This window comes from Bos javanicus, chromosome Y, assembly GCF_032452875.1.
Source record: "Bos javanicus breed banteng chromosome Y, ARS-OSU_banteng_1.0, whole genome shotgun sequence".
Classification (NCBI taxonomy): domain Eukaryota; kingdom Metazoa; phylum Chordata; class Mammalia; order Artiodactyla; family Bovidae; genus Bos; species Bos javanicus.
This window is the reverse complement of record NC_083898.1, coordinates 1,252,856-1,272,430: the sequence shown is the minus strand read 5'-3', so window position 1 is coordinate 1,272,430 and position 19,575 is coordinate 1,252,856. Positions and strand designations below refer to the sequence as shown.

The following is a 19,575-nucleotide window of genomic DNA, read 5'->3' as shown; positions in this document are numbered from 1 at the left end:
CTGACTAGTGTGACATAATACCTCATTGTAGTTTTGATTTGCAATTCTCTAATAATAAGTGAAGTTGACTATCTTTTAAAGAGTTTTATTAGTCATCTGTGTATCTTCTTTGGAGAAGTGTCTATATAGGTCTTTTGCCCATTTTTTAATTGGGTTGTTCATATTTCTGGTATTGAGCTGCATAAGCTGCTGGTATATTTTGAATAATAATTCTTTCTCAGCTTGTTATTTTCTCCCATTCAGAAGGCTGTCTTTACACCTTGCTTATAGTTTCTTTCATTGTGCAAAACTTTTAATTAGGTGCCATTTGTGTATTTTTGTTTTTCTGTCCATTACTCTGGGAGTTGGGTCATAGAAAGCATGTGGTGATTTATGTTGAAGAGTGTTCTGTCTTGATTTTTCCCCTCGAAGTTTTAAAGTGTCTGATCTGTATGGCAAAACCAATACCATATTGTAAAGTAAAAAAAAATAAATAAAGTTTCTCATCTTGTATTTAGGTATTTAATCCACTTTGAGTTTATTTTTGTGTATGGTGTTAGAAAATGTTCTAATTTCATTCTTTTACATGTAGTTGACAGTTTGCCCAGCACCACTTGTTGAAGAGACTGTCTTTTCTGCAATGTATATTTTTGCCTCATTTGTCAAAGATACAGTGTCCATAGGTACATAGACTTATTTCTGGATATTCTGTTTTATTCTGTTGATCTATAATTTTGTCTTTGTGTCAGACTGTGGTGATGATTGGAGCTTTGTAGTGTAGTCTGTAGTTAGGAAGGTTGATTCCTCCAGTTTCATCTTTCTCAATTGCTTTGGCTATTTGGAGTCTTTTCATGTTTCCATAAATTGTGAAATTATTTGGTCTAGTTCTCTGAAAAATACCATTGGTAGTTTGATAGAGATTGCAGTGAATATGCTAGCAATGAAAAATCAGAAAGAGAAATTAAGGAAACAACCCAATTCAACATTGTAACAAAAGAAGTAAAATGCTTGAGTAGTATACTCATTTTCACTGTATTGATTCTTGCAATCCAACATGTTGTATTTCTCCATCTATTTGTGTTATCTTTGATTTCTTTCATCTGTGTTTTATAGTCTCCTCTATATAGGTCTTAAGGTTCTTTAGGTAAATTTATTCCTAAGCATTTTATTCCTTTTGTTGCAGTGTTGAATGGCATTGTTTGCTTAATTTCTCTTTCTGATTTTTCACTGTTAGCATATAAGAATGGAAGGTAATTTCTGTATGTCAATTTTATATCCTGCTACTTTACTCAGAGAAGACAATGGCAACCAACTCTTGTACTCTTGCCTGGAAAATCACATGGATGGAGGAGCCTGGTAGGCTGCAGTCCATGGGGTCGCAGACTGAGCGACTTCACTTTCACTTTTCACTTTCATGCATTGGAGAAGGAAATGGCAATCCACTCCAGTGTTCTTGCCTGGAGAATTCCAGGGACAGGGGAGCCTGGTGAGCTGCCAACCATGGGGTTCCACAGAGTTGGACATGACTGAAGCGACTTAGCAGCTACTTTACTATATTCATTGATAAGCTCTAGTAGTTTTCTGGTGACATCTTTAGGGTTTTCTATGTAGAGGATCATATCATCTGCAAATAATGAGAGTTCAGCTTCTTTTCCAATCTGGATTCCTGTGATTTCTATTATTTCTTTTTCTTCTCTGATTGCTGTGACTAGAATTTCCAAAACTGTTGAATAGAATTGATGAGAGTGGGCACCCTTGTCTAGTTCCTGATTTTAGAGTAAATGCTTTCAGTGTTGCACCATTGACGTTAGTGTTTGCTGTGGGTTTGTCATATATAGCTTTTATTATGTTGAGATATGTTCCTTCTATGCCTACTTTCTGGAGAGTTTTCATCATAAAAAGGTGTGGAATTTTGTCACAGGGTACCTTTGCATCTATTAAAATAATCATATAGTTGTATCTTTCATTTTGTTAATATGTTATTGCATTGATTGATTTGCAAATATTGAAGAATCCTTGGCATCACTGGAAGCACACCCAGTTGACATGATGTCTGATCTTTCTAATATGTTTGTGGATTTTGTTTGATAGAATTTTAATGAGGATTTTTGCATCTATGTTTATCAGTTACATTGTCCTGTAGTCATCTTTTTTTGTGGCGTCTTTGTCTGGTATTGGTGTCAGGGTAAGGGTGGCCTCATTGAATGAGTTTGTGTGTTTTTCTTCCTTTGAAGTTTTCAGGAAGAGTTTCAGTAGGATAGGTGTTAACTCTCTTAATTTGTGATAGCCATTGTGATGTCTTCATCTTGTCCTGGGCTTTTGAATATTGGAAGATTTTGATTACAGTTTTAATTTCCATGCTTGTGATTATTGTGTTGATATATTCTATTTCTTTTTCAGTTTTGAAAGGTTAAACTTTCTAAGTATTTGTCCATTTCCTCCAAGTTGTACATTTTGTTGGCATATAGTTGCTCATAGTAGTCTCTGATGATAGTTTGTTTTTCTCTGTTGTTCATTTTAATTTCTGGATTTTTTTTCTTTTTAATTTTATGGATTTGAATCTGCTCTTTTTTCCTGATAAATCTGATGAACGGTTTGTCTATTTTATGTTCTCAAAGAACCAGCTTTTAGTTTACTGATCTTTGCTGTAGTCTCTTTCATTTCTTTTATCATTTATTTCTTCTCCGGTATTTATGTTTTTCTTTCCTTCTACTAACTTTGGTGTTGTTTTTTTTTTTTTCCTTCCAGTTTTTCTAGTTGCTTTACATGTAAAGTTACGTTGTTTCTTTGATGTTTCTTTTGTTTCTTGAAGTAGGCTTGTGCTGCTCTGAATTTCCCTCTTCAGAGGTTTTCCTGAATCCCATATTTTTTTATTTTTGTGTTTTCATCATTTGTTTCTGTGCATATTTTGATTTTATTTCTGATTTCTTCCGTGATCTGTTGGTAATTTAGAAGTGTGTTGTTTTGTCTCTATTTGTTTGTGTTTTACAGATTTTTTCCTCCCTGTGATTGATATCTAATCTTAAGCATTGTGATCTGAAAAGATGATTGAAATGATTGCAGTTTTTAAAGATTTACCAAGCCTTGTTTTGTGGCCCAGAATGTGATCTCCTGGAGAATGATCCGTGGGCACTGGAGAAGAATGTGAAATACATTGTTTTTGGATGAAATCCTTGGTAGATATTATGTCTAATGGGTCCAATGTATTATTTAAAATTTGTTTCTTGTTGATTTTTATGTCAGATATTCTGTCCCTTGGTGTGAGTATGGTATTATAGTCCCCCACTATTATTGTGTTACTGTCAGTTTCCCCTTTAATAGTTGATAGTATTTGCCTTCTGTATTGAGGTACTCTTTATGTTGGATATATATATAATTATTTTGATCTTTTTCTGATTGATCTCTTGATCATTATGTAGTATTCTCCTTTGTGTCTTATAAAGGCCTTTATTTGAAGCTCTGAGTGTTGCCTTTCTTGCTTTTTTTTTTTTTCACTCCATTTCATGAACTGTCTCTTTCCACCCTCTCACTTTTGGCTGTATGTATACCTGGGTTTGAGATTGGTCTCTTGGAGACAGCATATATAGGGGTTTTGTTTTTCTATCCGTTTGGCCAGTCTTTGTCTTTTGATTGGAGCATTTTATCCATTTACATTCAAAGTAATTATTGATAAGTATGTTCCCATTAGCATTTACTTTATTATTTGGGGTTCTTTTTTAGAAACATTTAACAATCTTGTCTAGACAAGATCCTTTAGCATTTGTTGAAGAATTAGTTTGGTGGTGCTGAATTCTCTCAGCTTTTGCTTATCTGTAAAGTTTCTGATTTCCCCTTTGAATCTGAAAGAGATCCTTGCTGGGTAGAGTAATTTTGGTTCTGGTTTTTCCCTTTCATCTCTTTAAGTATGTAGTGTCATTCCCTCTAACTTGCAGAGTTTCTGTTGAAAGATCAGATGTTATTTGCTCTTTATGTTTAATTGTTGTTAGTTTGATTAATATGAGTCTTGGTATGTTTTGCCTGGGGTTTATCTTGTATGGGACTCTCTGGGCTCTTTGTACTTGGTTTTTGTTTCCTTCCCAATTTTAGGGAAGTTTTCTGACTATAATCTTTTCAAATACTTACTCATGCCCTTTCCTTTTGTCTTCTCCTAGGACCCTGTGATTCGAATGTTGGGGCGTTTAATATTGTCTCAGAGGTCTTTGAGGTTGTCCTCATTTCTTTTTATTCTTTTTTCTGCTCTGCTTCATTTATTTCCACCATTGTATCTTCTAGTTCACTTATCTATCCTTTCTTTTGCTTCAGAGTTCTTTTGGTTTCTTTTGAGTCCCTCCAGAGTGTTTTAATCAGTTTTACATTGTTCATTACTGATTGACTCTTCTTTATTTCTTCTAGGTCCTTGTTAAACATTTCTTTTTTTTAAATTTTATTTTATTTTTAAACTTTACAAATTGTATTAGTTTTGCCAAATATCAAAATGAATCCACCACAGGTATACATGTGTTCCCCATCCTGAACCCTCCTCCCTCCTCCGTCCCCATACCATCCCTCTGGGTCGTCCCAGTGCACTAGCCCCAAGCATCCAGTATCGTGCAAGGAACCTGGACTGGCAACTCATTTCATACATGATATTATACATGTTTCAATGTCATTCTCCCAAATCTTCCCACCCTCTCCCTCTGCAACAGAGTCCATAAGACTGTTCTATACATCAGTGTCTCTTTTGCTGTCTCGTACACAGGGTTATTGTTACCATCTTTCTAAATTCCATATATATGTGTTAGTATACTATATTCATGTTTTTCTTTTATCTTCTTAATATGAGTCTATAGTTTGTCTGTAACTCAATTTTGTTTTCAAGATTTTGGAGTACCTTTACTATTATTACTCTGAATTCTTTTTCAGGTAAACTCCTTTTCTCCTCTTTTGTTTGGTTTGGTTAATTTTTATCATGTTCCTTCACCTAATGGATATTTCTCTGCCTTCTCATTTTGTTTAGTTTGCTGTGTTTGGGGTCTCATTTCTGTAGGCTGCAGGGTTGTAATTCCTCTTATTGTGGGTGTGGTTGGATCCTGTGTGTGGGGTTGGACCTTTACTTGTGAAGGTTTCCTGCTTGGGGGAACTTGTTTTGTGTTCTGTTGAATGGAGCTGGACAATGTCTCTCTGTAGGGCAAGGAAGTGTCCAGTAGTGAGTTTTGGTGTATCTGTGGATTTGATGTGATGTGTGAGATATCTTGTATTGGAACTTGCTATATTGGAACTTGCATTGGAACTTGATGGCTCTTTGGTGAAGCTTGTTTTTAGTGTAGGCGTAGAGAGTTTTGGGTAAGCTCTTGTCTATTAATGTTCCTTGGGGTCAGAAGTTCTATAATGGTCTAAAGTTCTGGTGTTGAGCCTCCATCTTTGTGTTTGAGTCCCCCTCCTACAGTAGCATTAAAGCTTCTCTGTCCTCACAGCACTAAAGACAAAACCCCAAGGTTAATATTGAAACAACTCTTCACAGCCAGGAATATGCAGAGAAGTTCACAGAATTACATAGAGAAGAGGAAACAGGGAGATAGAAATGACCAGGTCTAGAAAAGGGAGAGTTAGAGGGGGTGGCTCAGATCATGAACTCCTTATTGCCAAATTCAGACTTAAATTGAAGAAAGTAGGTAAAACCACTAGACCATTCAGGTATAACCTAAATCAAATCCCTTATGATTATACAGTGGAAGTGAGAAATAGATTTAAGGGCCTAGATCTGATAGATAGAATGCCTGATGAACTATGGACTGAGGTTCGTGACATTGTATAGGAGACAGGGATCAAGACCATCCCCATGGAAAAGAAATGCAAAAAAGCAAAATGTCTGTCTGGGGAGGCCTTACAAATACCTGTGAAAAGAAGAGAAGCAAAAAGGAAAGGAAAAAAGGAAAGATATAAACATCTGAATGCAGAGTTCCAAAGAATAGCAAGAAGAGATAAGAAAGCCGTCTTCAGCAATCAATGCAAAGAAATAGAGGAAAACAACGATGAGAAAGACTAGAGATCTCTTCAAGAAAATTAGAGATACCAAGGAAGCATTTCATGCAAAGATGGGCTCGATAAAGGACAGAAATGGTATGGACCTAACAGAAGCAGAAGATATTAAGAAGACATGGTAAGAATACACAGAAGAACTGTATAAAAAAGATCTTCACGGCCCAGATAATCACGATGGTATGATCACTGACCTAGAGCCAGGCATCCTGAAATGCAAAGTCAAGTGGGCCTTAGAAAGCATCACTATGAACAAAGCTAGTGGAGGTGATGGAATTCCAGTTGAGCTCTTTGAAATCCTGAAAGATGATGCTGTGAACGTGCTACACTCAATATGCCAGCAAATTTGGAAAACTCAGCAGTGGCCACAGGACTGGAAAAGGTTAGTTTTCATTCCAGTCCCAAAGAAAGGCATTGCCAAAGAATGCTCAAACTACCGTACAATTGCTCTCATCTCACACGCTAGTAAAGTAATGCTCCAAATTCTCCAAGCCAGGCTTCAGCAGTATGTGAACTGTGAACTTCCTGATGTTCAAGCTGGTTTTAGAAAAGGCAGAGGAACCAGAGATCAAATTGCCAACACTGCTGGATTATGGAAAAAGCAAGAGAGTTCCAGAAAAACATCTATGTCTGCTTTATTGACTATGCCAAAGCCTTTGACTGTGGATCACAATAAACTGTGGAAAATTCTGAAAGAGATGGGAATACCAGACCACCTGATCTGCCTGTTGAGAAATCTGTATGCAGGTCAGGAAGCAACAGTTAGAACTGGATGTGGAACAACAGACTGGTTCCAAATAGGAAAAGGAGTTCGTCAAGGCTGTATATTGTCACCCTGCTTATTTAACTTATATGCAGAGTACATCATGAGAAACGCTGGACTGGAAGAAACACAAGCTGGAATCAAGATTGCTGGGAGAAATATCAATAACGTCAGATATGCAGATGACACCACCCTTATGGCAGAAAGTGAAGAGGAACTCAAAAGCCTCTTGATGAAAGTGAAAGTGGAGAGTGAAAAAGTTGGCTTAAAGCTCAACATTCAGAAAACGAAGGTCATGGCATCTGGTCCCATCACTTCATGGGAAATAGATGGAGAAACAGTGGAAACAGTGTCAGACTTTATTTTTGGGGGCTCCAAAATCACTGCAGATGGTGATTGCATCCATGAAATTAAAAGACACTTATTCCTTGGAAGGAAAGTTATGCCCAACCTAGATAGCATATTGAAAAGCAGAGACATTACTTTGTCAACAAAGGTTCGTCTAGTCAAGGCTATGGCTTTTCCAGTGGTCATGTATGGATGTGAGAGTTGGACTGTGAAGAAAGCTGAGCGCCGATGAATTGATGCTTTTGAACTGTGGTGTTGGAGAAGACTCTTGAGAGTCCCTTGGATAGTAAGGAGATCCAACCAGTCCATTCTGAAGGAGATCAGCCTTGGGATTTCTTTGGAAGGAATGATGGTAAAGCTGAAACTCCAGTACTTTGGCCACCTCATGCGAAGAGTTGACTTATTGGAAAAGACTCTGATGCTGGGAGGGATTGGGGGCAGGAGGAGAAGGGGATGACAGAGGATGAGATGGCTGTATGGCATCGCTGACTCGATGGACCTGGGTCTCAGTGAACTCCCGGAGTTGGTGATGGACAGGGAGGCCTGACGTGCTGCTATTCATGGGGTCACAAAGAGTTGGACTGAACTGAACTGAGAGCAATCAAGACAGCAGTTGAATGCCTAAATGAAAATGGGTACTACAAAATAGACTCTTAAAGGCTCAAAATTAATAACAAATATCAAAAAGCAAAGATTAAAAAACTAGGATAGAAATTAGACTCTCAGTATAGTACAATAAAGTACAATATAAAAAATATATAACATTCTGTCATAAAAATAAAAATATTTGTATGGAGTTTGTTTAAAAAGGGGCTTTTTTTAAAGAAAGGTAATAGACTACAAATATGAAAGTTAAGGAGATAATAAAGAACATTTTCTTTTTTAAAATTAAAAATGATAGTGAAATGTATACAGGAATTTCTCTGGAGCTTTTGTGGGCTACGTGGGGTCAGTTAAGTGTCAAATAATCTGTTATTCTGGCTTGTACTTGTTCTCAAAGTCTGTTCTTGACCCTTAGATGCACAGTCTCAGATTATCCGCTGGATTTTAATCTATTGTGTCTGCCGCTTCCAGGTGGTTCCCCCGTCTTTGCTTATTTTGGCCTCCTGTGTTTGTAAGTTTCTTCAGTGTCTAATCTCTGCCCTGACTTGAAGGGGCAAAGGTGACCATTTATTCAAGCTCACTTGCTCAATTGTGTTGTGGAAAGCAACACACACACTGCAGGCAAACACTGATGGAATGTGTGGGGAGTGCTCACAGTGAATGGACCACATAGAGGTTGCTGCAGCCCAAACTGGTGTGTACTTTCCAGGTCCATATTAGTCTCCCGGGTCCTCTGCAAGGACCCTGTCCCGGGAAGGCCCTTGGTTTCGTGCACTTCCCAGGTCCAAGCCTCTCAGGCACGTACTCCTGGATGTTCCATGAGCACACAGACCCAGGTGGGCAGTGTGTCTCATGCATCTCCCTGGTCCCAGCATCTTGGTTTTCTGGGTGTGCTGCAAGGGCTTAGTCTCAGGTGTGCGTTGTATCTCTTTAGAGTAACTGGTCTTAGGTTGTAATACTCATGGCAGATATGAAGCATCCAGGGTCCCAGGAAGATATGGTTAGTGACTGGCAGCCTGGTCATAGCTTGGTGGGAGAAGTATCTGGGGTTGAGATTGCAGAGGCCCCTTGCCTCCTGCCTCTGGCTGTGGTGTACGTGCCTGTCAGCCTCCAGAGAGGGAGGGCCATTGGCAGGAGGCTTACTCTTCTTGGTATTCCCTAGGGTGCAATCCTTTGTTCTGTGATTGTGCCAGGGGTCACGGTGAGATGTAGAGTCCCCTCTGGAAAGGTCTTTTTTTTCTTTGTTTCTCTGGAGTTCCCGGGGAGAACTGTGTCACGTTAGCCCCCTCAAATTGTCCTCTGAGCACTTGAGCCTGGTACTTATCCTAAAGACCAGTGATGCAGCCCATGCCTTGCCCAGCCCCTCCTGTATTTTGGCAGAAGTGAGTGTTTGAGCTTTTTGCTTTTCTGCTTGTAATGCAGCTTGGTGCGAAAAGTCTGTGCTTTTTTTTTTTTTTCCTGTTATATTGCCCTTGGAGATTCCAGAGCTCTTCACTGACCCCCTCTGTGATAGGGTTTCCTATTGTGTGGAAACTCCTATATGACTCCCTCCCCAGGTGAGGTCTCTGTCCCTTAATCCCTTGTCTCTCTTTTCATCTGTTATCTTTTGTCCTACCTTCTTTTGAAAAGATTACCTTTCATTTCTGGTATCTGGTGTTCTCCACTAGCACTCAGAAGTTGGTTTGTGGAAGTTGCTCTACGTTCATTTGATCTTTTGATGGATCTCTGGGGGAGAAAGTGGTCTCCCTATCCTATTCCTCCCACCATCATGGGACCTCTCTGCCTCTTCTGTGTATTCTTGTCATATATTCTTATTCTCTTCTGCTACTGTTAGGTTCTTGCCATTTCTGTCCATTATTGTACCCATCCTTGCATGAATTTTTCCTTGCTCTCAATTTTCTTGAAGAGGTCTCTAGTCTTTCCTGTCTTTTGGTTTCCTCTAGTTTTTGCATTGTTCATTTAAGGTTTTCTTATCTCTCCTTGCTGTTCTCTGAAGCTGTGTGTTCAGATGGATATGTCTATTCAGTTTCTCATTTGACTTTCACTTCTTTTCTCAGCTATTTGTAAGGCTTCAGACAACCACTTTACCTTCTTGCATTTCTTTTTCTTGGGAATAATTTTAGTCACCACCTCCTATACAGTGTTACAAACCTTTGTCTATAGTTCTTCAGGCAATTTGTCCAATCTAATCCCTTGAATCTGTTTGTCACTTCCACTATATAATCTTAAGGAAATTGGTGTAGGTCATACGTGAACGGCCTAGTGGTTTTCCCTACTTTCTTCAATTTAAATCTCATTTTGTCAAAAAGTATTCATGATCTGAGCCACAATCAGCTGCAGGTCTTCTTTTTGTTGATTTTATAGAACTTTTCTGTCTTTGACTGCAAAGAATGTGATCAGTCTGGTTTTGGTATTGACCACCTGGTAACGTTCACATCTAGAGTCTTCTCTTGTATTGTTGGAAGAGATTGTTTAGCAGGGTGAAAGTGTTAGTCACTCAGTCGTGTCTGACTGTTTGCAACCCTATGGACCATAGCCCTACAGGCTTGTCTGGTCTTGGAATTTTCTAGACAAGAATGCTGGAGTGGGTTGCCATACCCTTCTTCAGGGTATCTTCCTGATCCAGGGATCAAACCCAGGTTTCCCACATTGCAGGCAGATTCTTTACTGTTTAAGTTACCCGGAAAGCCTGTTTAGCAGTATGCTGCTGCTGCTGCTGCTAAGTCGATTCAGTCGTGTCCGACTCTGTGTGACCCCATAGACGGCAGCCCACCAGGCTCCCCCGTCCCTGGGATTCTCCAGGCAAGAACACTGCAGTGGGCTGCCATTTCCTTCTCCAATGCATGAAAGTGAAAAGTGAAAGTGAAGTTGCTCAGTCGTACCTGACTCTTAGCTACCCCATGGACTGCAGCCTACCAGGCTCCTCCATCCATGGGATTTTCCAGGCAAGAGTACTGGAGTGGGGTGCCATCACCTTCTCCGGTGTAGCAGTATAATTGCTAATAATTATGGTAGTAGGTATTACTCAGTTTTACAGAGACCAGGAAGTTTAAGTGCCTAGTTATATATGAATGGAATTAGGCCTTCAGAACCTGCTAAACTATGTGTTATGTTATTCTTACCTTGGTATGTTTTTTAAGAATGTGGTAGATACCTTTTGTCTTAAATCTCTTCAGGATTTGTTTCATTGATGTATGCTTTACTGAGTAACTTAGACCCTGTTTGTATTCAGTAAGTGCTAAATAATAAACTTTTTTTTGACACTTGTAGGATGTATATATAGTGCAGAATTTTTTTCCTTCATAGCTTATATCCAGCAGTTATTTAGTAAATTCTTACTTTATTTTGTAAAGTACTTCCTTTATTTAAAGCTTTTTTTCCCCCCTCCACCAAGGTACAAAAGTTGTCCAAGAATGAAGTGCTCATGGTGAACATAGGATCCCTTTCAACAGGAGGAAGAGTTAGTGCCGTCAAAGCTGATTTGGGTAAAATAGTTCTCACTAATCCTGTGTGCACAGAAGTGGGAGAAAAAATAGCCCTTAGCCGAAGAGTTGAGAAACATTGGCGGTACGTTTGTCAACTTTCACTTTTCATTTCAAAACAATACACATTTTGTTGTGGTATATTTGTTCTTAATGGTGTATGCATGTACAGGTACAAACTCTTTTCCTTGAATTCAGTGCTTCTCAAGGCTTAACTCAGCAGTGTATATGAATCACTAAAATCTATCCTTTCTACCTGCTGTGTAAAGCTACATTTCAGTTTTTACCCCATTTACTGAAACTGGCTTTCGTTTAGTCTCAAACATAGTTTGTATAAAATCAAACAATTCAGAATTAATTGTTCTGTTTTCTTTGACTTTTTAAATAGATACATCATTCATTTTCTTATTATTCATATTGTATATCATATTACTCATTCATATTACTACATGTGCATGTGTCTATACATATATACATATGTATATGTGTGTGTATATATGTATATACATATTTATATATACCTTATTTTTTTCAAAATAACTTAGTAGGTAGTATAGTCTGGAATTCTTAGTAAGAATAAGCATATTCTCTTATTCAACTAGTTCAACGATTTTAACATTGGCAGAATATAAAACCTACAGTTTTATTTTCAATTTTGTTATCTGTCTTAACATTGTCCTTTACTGACTTTTCCTTTCTTCAGCCCAGTATCATGTATTTCCTTTCCATTTTCATTTCCATAAGTGTGCACATTTGGGTTCCTTCTTTCCTTCATTTTTTTCTTCTCACCTAGTGTACTTCATGGCATGTGGAACCTCCCCAACTAGGGATCAATTAAACCTGGACCTTCTCCTGAAGTGGAAGCACAGAGTGTTAATCAATGGACTGCCAGTGAATCCCCTCCTGTACTCTCTTTAATATGGAACTTTTTCTTGTCTTAACATGAATTAAAATTTCAATAGTACATACAAATCAGTTAGTTTATATAATCTTTCTCAATTTCAGTTTGATACTTTATCATATTACATTTACATTATATCATAGTCCATATTGGTTTATAGTTTGTGTTATGTCCTTATCATAAAGGCCCCACAGAATATGTGGCTATATTTGGTTAGAGAGGTTAATTTTGTTCCTATAAGCCATCTGATTTTTCTGTTGTAAGGTTTTTTTTTTTGATTGTCTATTGGGAGAACCCTTGATGGGATTGCAGTTAGCCTGCTTCTCATTAAATTGCCTACCCCTTTCCCACCTGATTATTTTTGCTTGATTTTCTCTCTGGGATTGATCTTCACTGTGTGTTGCTTTTGCACATTTATCATTTGCCAGTTCTCTTTTTTTATTTATTTAGATACTATAATGTAGATTCAAAGGTGTGTAGGTTACTCAGTTGGTTACGATCCATTACTGTTTTTTGGTTTTGAATATACATTTAAAAAGTTTATTTATTTTTTGTTGTACTGGGTTTTTGTTGTGCAGGAGGTTCCTTTAGTTGTGGTGAGCAGGGGCTACTTTTCATTGTGGTGCTTGGGCTTAGTAGTTCCAACATCTGGGCTAAGTAGTTATATCTCGAAGGCTCTAGACCACTAGCTTAAGTGGTTATAGTGCACAGGCTTAGTTCCTCTGCAGCATGTACGAATTCTTGGATAGGGATGAATGTGTCTTTCCTGCACTGCCAGGTAAACTCTCAACTACTGGACCACTTGGGAACTCCTAATGTTTTTCATTTTGATGATCATGACTCACTTTGATTGCTTCAATTCTCTTTATCTTTGTTACCATGTTTTTTTGTTTTTTGTTTTTTTGGTAAATTAATCATTTTAATTGGAGGCTAATTACTTTACAATATTGTGGTGGTTTTTGTCATACACTGACATGAATCAGCCATGTGTATTCATGTGTTCCCCATCCTGACCCTCCCTCCCACCTGCCTCCCCATCCCATCCCTCTGGGTCATCCCAGTGCACCAGCCCTGAGTATCCTGTCTCATGCATTGAACCTGGACTGGCGATCTATTTCACATACGGTAATATACATGTTTCAATGCTATTCTCTCAAATCATCCCACCCTCACTTTCTCAGAGTTCTAAAGTCTGTTCTTTACATCTGTGTCTCTTTTGCTATCTCACATATAGGGTCATGGTTACCATCTTTCTAAATTCCATATATATGTGTTAGTATACTGTATCGGTGTTTTTCTTTCTGACTTACTTCACTCGTCTAATAGGGTCCAGTTTCATCCACATCATTAGGACTGATTCAAATGCATTCTTTTTAATAGCTGAGTAATATTCCATTGTTATAGGTACCACAGCTTTCTTATCCATTCATCTGTTGATGGACATCTAGGTTGCTTCCATGTCCTGGCTATTGTAAACAGTGCTGCAATGAACATTGGGGTGCACGTGTCTCTTTCAATTCTGGTGTCCTCAATGTGTATGCCCAGCAGTGGGCTTGCTGGGTTGTATGCCACTTCTAAAAGAATCTCCACACTGTTCTCCATAGTCGCTGTACTAGTTTGCATTCCCACCAACAGTTTAAGAGGATTCCCTTTTCTCTGACCCTCTTCAGCATTTATCATTTGTAGACTTCTGGATAGCAGCCATTCTGACTGGCATGAAATGGTACCACATTGTGGTTTTGATTTTCATTTCTCTGATAATGAGTGATGTTGAGTATCTTTTCATGCATTTGTTAGCCATCTATATGTCTTCTTTGGAGAAATGTCTGTTTAGTTCTTTGGCCCTTTTTTTATTGGGTCGTTTATTTTTCTGTTATTGAGCTGCATGAGCTGCTTGTATATTTTTGAGGTTAATTCTTTGTCAGTTGCTTCATTTGCTATTATTTTTTCCCATTCTGAAGACTGTCTTTTCATCTTGCTTATAGTTTCTTTTGTTGTGCAAAAGCTTTTAATTTTAATTAGGTCCCATTTGTTTATTTTTGCTTTTAGTCAGGGAGGTGAGTCATAGAGCATCCTGCCGTGATTTATGTCAGAGAGTGTTTTGCCTATGTTTTCCTCTAGGAGTTTTATAGTTTCTGGTCTTACATTTAGATCTTTAGTCCATTTTGAGTTTATTTTTTGTGTATGGTGTTAGAAAGTGTTCTAGTTTCATTCTTTTACAAGTGGTTGAGTAGTTTTCCCAGAACCACTTGTTAAAGTGATTGTCTTTTCTCCATTGTATAGTTTTGTCTCCTTTTGTCAAAGTTAAGGTGTCCTTAGGTGTGTGGATTTATCTCTAGGCTTTCTATTTTGTTCCATTGATCTATATTTCTGACTTTGTGCTAGTACCATACTGGCTTGATGACTGTAGCTGTTGTAGTATAACCTGAAGTCAGGCAAGTTGATTCCTCCAGTTCCATGCTTATTCTTCAAGATTGCTTTGGCTTTTCAAGGTTTCTTGTATTTCCATACAAATTGTGAAATTATTTGTTCTAGCTCTGTGAAAAATACCATTGGTAGCTTGATAGGGATTGCATTGAATGTATAGATTGCATTTGCGTAGTATATTCATTTTCACTGTATTTGTTCTTCTATCCATGAACATGGTATATTTCTCCATCTATTTGTGTCCTCTTTGATATCTTTCATCAATGTTTTATATTTATATATAGGTCTTTTGTTTCTTTAGGTAGATTTAGTCCAAAGTATTTTATTATTTTTGTCACAATGGTGAATGGAATTGTTTCCTTAATTCCTTTTTCTGTTTTCTCATTGTTAGTGTGTAGGAATGCAAGGGATTTCTCTGTTAATTTTATATCCTGCAACTTTACTGTATTCATTGATTAGCTCTAGTAATTTTCTGGTGGTGTCTTTAGGGTTTTCTATATAGAGGATCATGTCATCTGCAAATAGAGTTTGACTTCTTCTTTTCCAATCTGAATTCCTTTTATTTCTTTTTCTTTTCTGATGGCTGTGGCTAAAACTTCTAAAACTATGTTGAATAATAGTGGTGAGATTGGGTACCCTTGTCTTGTTCCTTAACTTTAGGGGAAATGCTTTCAGTTTTTCACCATTGAGAAGAATGTTTGCTTTGGGTTTTTCATATATGGCTTTTATTATGTTGAGGTATGTTCTTTCTGTGCCTGCTTTCTGGAGGGTTTTTATCATAAATGGGTGTTGAATTTTATTACAGGATTTCTCTGTATCTATTGAGATAATCATACGTTTTTTATCTTTCTATTTGTTAATGTGGTATATCACATTGATTTGCAAATATTGAAGAATCCTTGCATCCCTTGAATAAAACCCACTTGGTCATGATGTATGATCTTTTTAATATGTTGTTGGATTCTGTTCACTAGAATTTTGTTGAGGATTTTTCATCTGTGTTCATCAGTGATACTGGCCTGTAGTTTTCTTTTTTTGTGGCATGTTTGTCTGGTTTTGGTATTAGGGTGATGGTGGCTTCATAGAATGAGTTTGGTAGTTTACCTTCCTCTGCAATTTTCTGGAAGAGATTGAGTAAGATAGGTGTTAGCTCTTCTCTAAATTTTTGATAGAATTTACCTGTGAAGGCATTTGGTCCTGGGCTTTTGTTTGTTGAAAGATTTTTTATTACAGTTTCAATTTCTGTGCTTGTGATGGGTCTGTTAAGATTTTCTGTTTCTGCCTAGCTCAGTTTTGGAAGGTTATACTTTTCCAAGAATTCTTCCATTTCTTCCAAGTTTTATTGGAAGTTTTATTTATTCTTCCATCTTATTGTCATATAATTGCTGATAGTAGTCTCATGATTCTTTGTATTTCTGTGTTATCTGTTGTGATTTCTCCATTTTCATTTCTGATTTTGTTGATTTGATTTTCTCCCTTTTTTTCTTGATTAGTCTGGCTAATGGTTTGTCTGTTTATCTTCTCAAGGAACTAGCTTTTAGCTTTGTTGATTTTTGTTATAGTCTCCTTTGTTTCTTTTTTTGCATTTATTTCTGCTATAATTTTTAGTGAAGGAAACATCACTAAATTTTAGAAGGAAACTTCTGCTAACCCTAGGGTTCTTCATTTCTTCTTTTTCTTTAGGTGTAAAGTTAGGTTATTTATTTTTCTCTTGTTTCTAGAGGTAAGCTTGTATTGCTATGAACCTTTCTCTTAGCACTGCTTTTACTGAATCCATTAGGTTTTGGGTTACTGTGTTCATTTTCATCTGATCTATGTATATTTTGATTTCTTTTGTGATTTGTTGTTTTTTTCACAAGCTTGATGTTTAGGCTCCATATGTATGTATTTTTAATAGTTTTTTTCCTACAGTTGACATTTAATCTTACCACATCGTGATAAGAAACTATACTTGAAATGATTTCATTATCAGTGCTTGATTTATGGCTCAGGATGTGATCTATCCTGGAGAATGTTCCGTGTGCACCGGAGAAAAAGGTGAAGTTCATTGTTTTTGGGTGAAATGTCATTTAAATTTTGTGTTTCTTTGCTAGTTTTCCTCTTGGTTTTCTATCCACAGGTGTGATTGGGTATTAAAGTCTCTCACTATTATTGTGTTACTCATAACTTCCCTTTTCATACTTGTTAACATTTGCCTTACGTATTTCTGTGCTCCTTTGTTGGGTGCATATATATTTATGGTTGTTATATATTCTTGGATTGATCCTCTGATCATTATTTAGTGTCCTTGTTTGTCTCTTTTCTTGGCCTGATTTCAAAGTCTATTGTAACTGATAAAAATATTGCTACTGCTTCCTTCTTTTGGTGTCTATCTGCATGTAATACCTTTTGCCAGCCCTTCACCTTCAGTCTGTAATAGTCCGTGGTTTTGAGGTGGGTCTCTTGTAGATAGCGTATGTAGGGGTCTTGCTTTTATATCTTTTCAGCCAGTCTTTGTCTTTTGGTTGCGGCGTTTGTGTTTATAAACCTCTTCTGTGTTTCCTGTCTAGAGAATGTCCTTTATCATTTTTTGAATAGTTGGTTTGGTGTGCTGAATTCTCTTAGGTTTTGCTTGTCTATAAAGCTTTTGATTTCTCTTTCATATTTGAATGAGATCTTTGCTGGGTATAGTAATCTGGGTTGTACATTTTTCTCTTTCATGACTTTAAGTATGTCTTGCCATTCCTCTCTGGCCTGAAGTGTTTCTATTGAAAGATCAGCTTTATCCTTATGGGACTCTCCTTGTGTGATATTTGTTGTTTTTCCCTTGCTGCTTTTAATATTTGTTCTTTGTGTTTGATCTTTGTTAATTTGATTAATATGTGTCTTGGGGTGTTTCGCCTTGGGTTTATCCTGTTGGTGACTCTCTGGGTTTCTTGGACTTGGGTGGCTATTTCCTTCTCCATTTTAGGGACGCTTTCAACTGTTATCTCCTCTAGTATTTTATTATGGCCTTATTTTTGTCTTCTTCTTTTGGGACTCCTATGATTCGAATGTTGGGGCATTTAGCATCCTCCCAGAGGTCTCTGAGGTTGTCATCATATCTTTTAATTCTTTTTTCCTCTCTGCTTCATTTATATTTCTACCATTCTATGTTCTACATCAGTTATCCTATCTTCTGCCCCAGTTATTCTACTGTTGCTTCCCTCCAGAGAGCTTTTGATCTCAGTTACTGCATTATTCAATGTTGATTGACTCTTTTTTATTTCTTCTAGGTCCTTGTTAAACATTTCTTCCATTTCCTCAATCCTTTTCTCCTGTCTGTTTATCTGTAACTCAACTTTGTTTTCAAGATTTTGGATCATCTTTACTCTCATTATTCTGAATTCTTTTTCAGGTAGACTGCCTATCTCCTCCTCTTTGGTTTGGTTTGGTCAGCATTTATCATGTTCCTTTACCTGCTGAGTAGTTCTCTGCCTTTTCATTTTGTTTAGATTGCTGGGTTTGGGGTGGCCTTTTTGTATGCTGGAAGTTTGTGGTTCCTCTTTATTGTGGAGGTTGCTCCCTGTGGTTGGAGTTGGACTAGTGGCTTATCATGTTTTCCTGGTTAGGAAAGCTTGTGTCTTTGTTCTGGTGGGTGGAGTTGTATTTGTTCTGTCTGGAGAACAGATAATGTCCAGTAGTGAGTATTGAGGTGTCTGTAGGTTTGGAATGACTTTGGGTAGCTTGTATTTTAATGCTCAGGTCTATGTTCCTGGGTTACTAGAGAATTAGCATGGTATGTCTTGCTCTGAAACTTGTTAGCTCTTGGGTGGAGCTTGATTTCTGTGTAGGTATGGAGGCTTTTGGTTGAGCTCTTTTCAATTAATGTTCTCGGAATCAGAGTTTTCTGGTGTTTTCAAGTTTTGGATTTAAGCTTCCTGCCTCTGACTTTTCAGTCTTACTCTTGCAGTAGTGTCAAGACTTCTCCATGCGTACAACACAGATGATAGAATGTCTAGGTTAATGGTGAAAAGATTCTCCACAGTGAAGGACACCCAGATCACAGAGTGACATGGAGAAGAATAGAGGGAGGAGGGAGATGAGCTAACTAGTAGGAGAAGAGGGGTGGATTCAAAAGGGGAGAGGCCAATCTAGCCAGTAATCAGTTCCCTAAGTGTTGTCTACAGCCTGGAATACCCAGAGAGATTCACAGAGTTAAGTAGAGAAGAGAAGGGGGAGAGAGGAGATAGAGGTGACCTGGGGGAGAAAAGGGAGAGTCAAAAGGTGAGAGAGGAATCAAGCCAGCACTCATACCCCTAGGCAAAAATGGATACTGAAGATTAGATTTTTAAGGGTACAAAATTGATAGCAAATACCAAAAAGCAAAGATTAAAAATCTAGAGGTTAGACTCTGAAAAATACAATATTAAAAATACAAACAAGATCAATCACAAAAACTATTAAAAAATATATATGAAATTTGCTTTAAAAATAGGGTCTTTTCTTGGCAAGGTTCATTTCAGTTCAGTCACTCAGTAACGTCTGACTCTTTGTGACCCCATGAATCTCAGCACATCAGGCCTCCCTGTCCATCACCATCTCCCGGAGTTAACTCATACTCATGTCCATCGAGTCAGTAATGCCATCCAGCCATCTCGTCCTCTGTCATCCCCTCTTCCTCCTGCCCCCAATCCCTCCCATCATCAGAGTCTTTTCCAATGAGTCAACTCTTCGCATGAGGTGGCCAAAGTACTGGAGTTTCAGCTTTACCATCATTCCTTCCAAAGAAATTCCAGGGCTGATCTCTTTCAGACTGGACTGGTTGGATCTCTTTGCAGTCCAAGGGACTCTCAAGAGTCTTTTCCAACACCACAGTTCAAAAGCATCAATTCTTTGGTGCTCAGCTTTCTTCACAGTCCAACTCTCACATCCATACAAGACCACTGGAAAAACCATAATAGGTTATAAAAATGAAAATTAAATAATAAGTTAAAAAATTTTTTAAATTTAAAAATGATAATAAAAATATATCTAGGAATTTCTCTGGAGCAGTTCAGAGCAGTGTGGGGTCTGTTCAGTTTCAGGTTGTTCCT

The 19,575-nt window shown here is 37.7% G+C and overlaps 1 protein-coding gene across 3 annotated transcripts in view; it reads left to right on the top strand.

Moving 5' to 3' along the window:
- The window catches only part of LOC133243845 (eukaryotic translation initiation factor 2 subunit 3, Y-linked-like), a 48,564-nt gene that overhangs the window by 24,302 nt on the left and 4,687 nt on the right, over positions 1-19,575 (top strand). For 2 of the 3 annotated variants that reach the window (XM_061410572.1, XM_061410571.1), the window contains one exon: positions 11,106-11,278. The exons of the other annotated variant lie outside the window; for it this stretch is intronic. In XM_061410572.1, the coding sequence (XP_061266556.1) occupies positions 11,106-11,278 (173 nt within the window). The remainder of the gene's footprint in view (positions 1-11,105; positions 11,279-19,575) is intronic. 3 annotated transcript variants of the gene reach the window in all.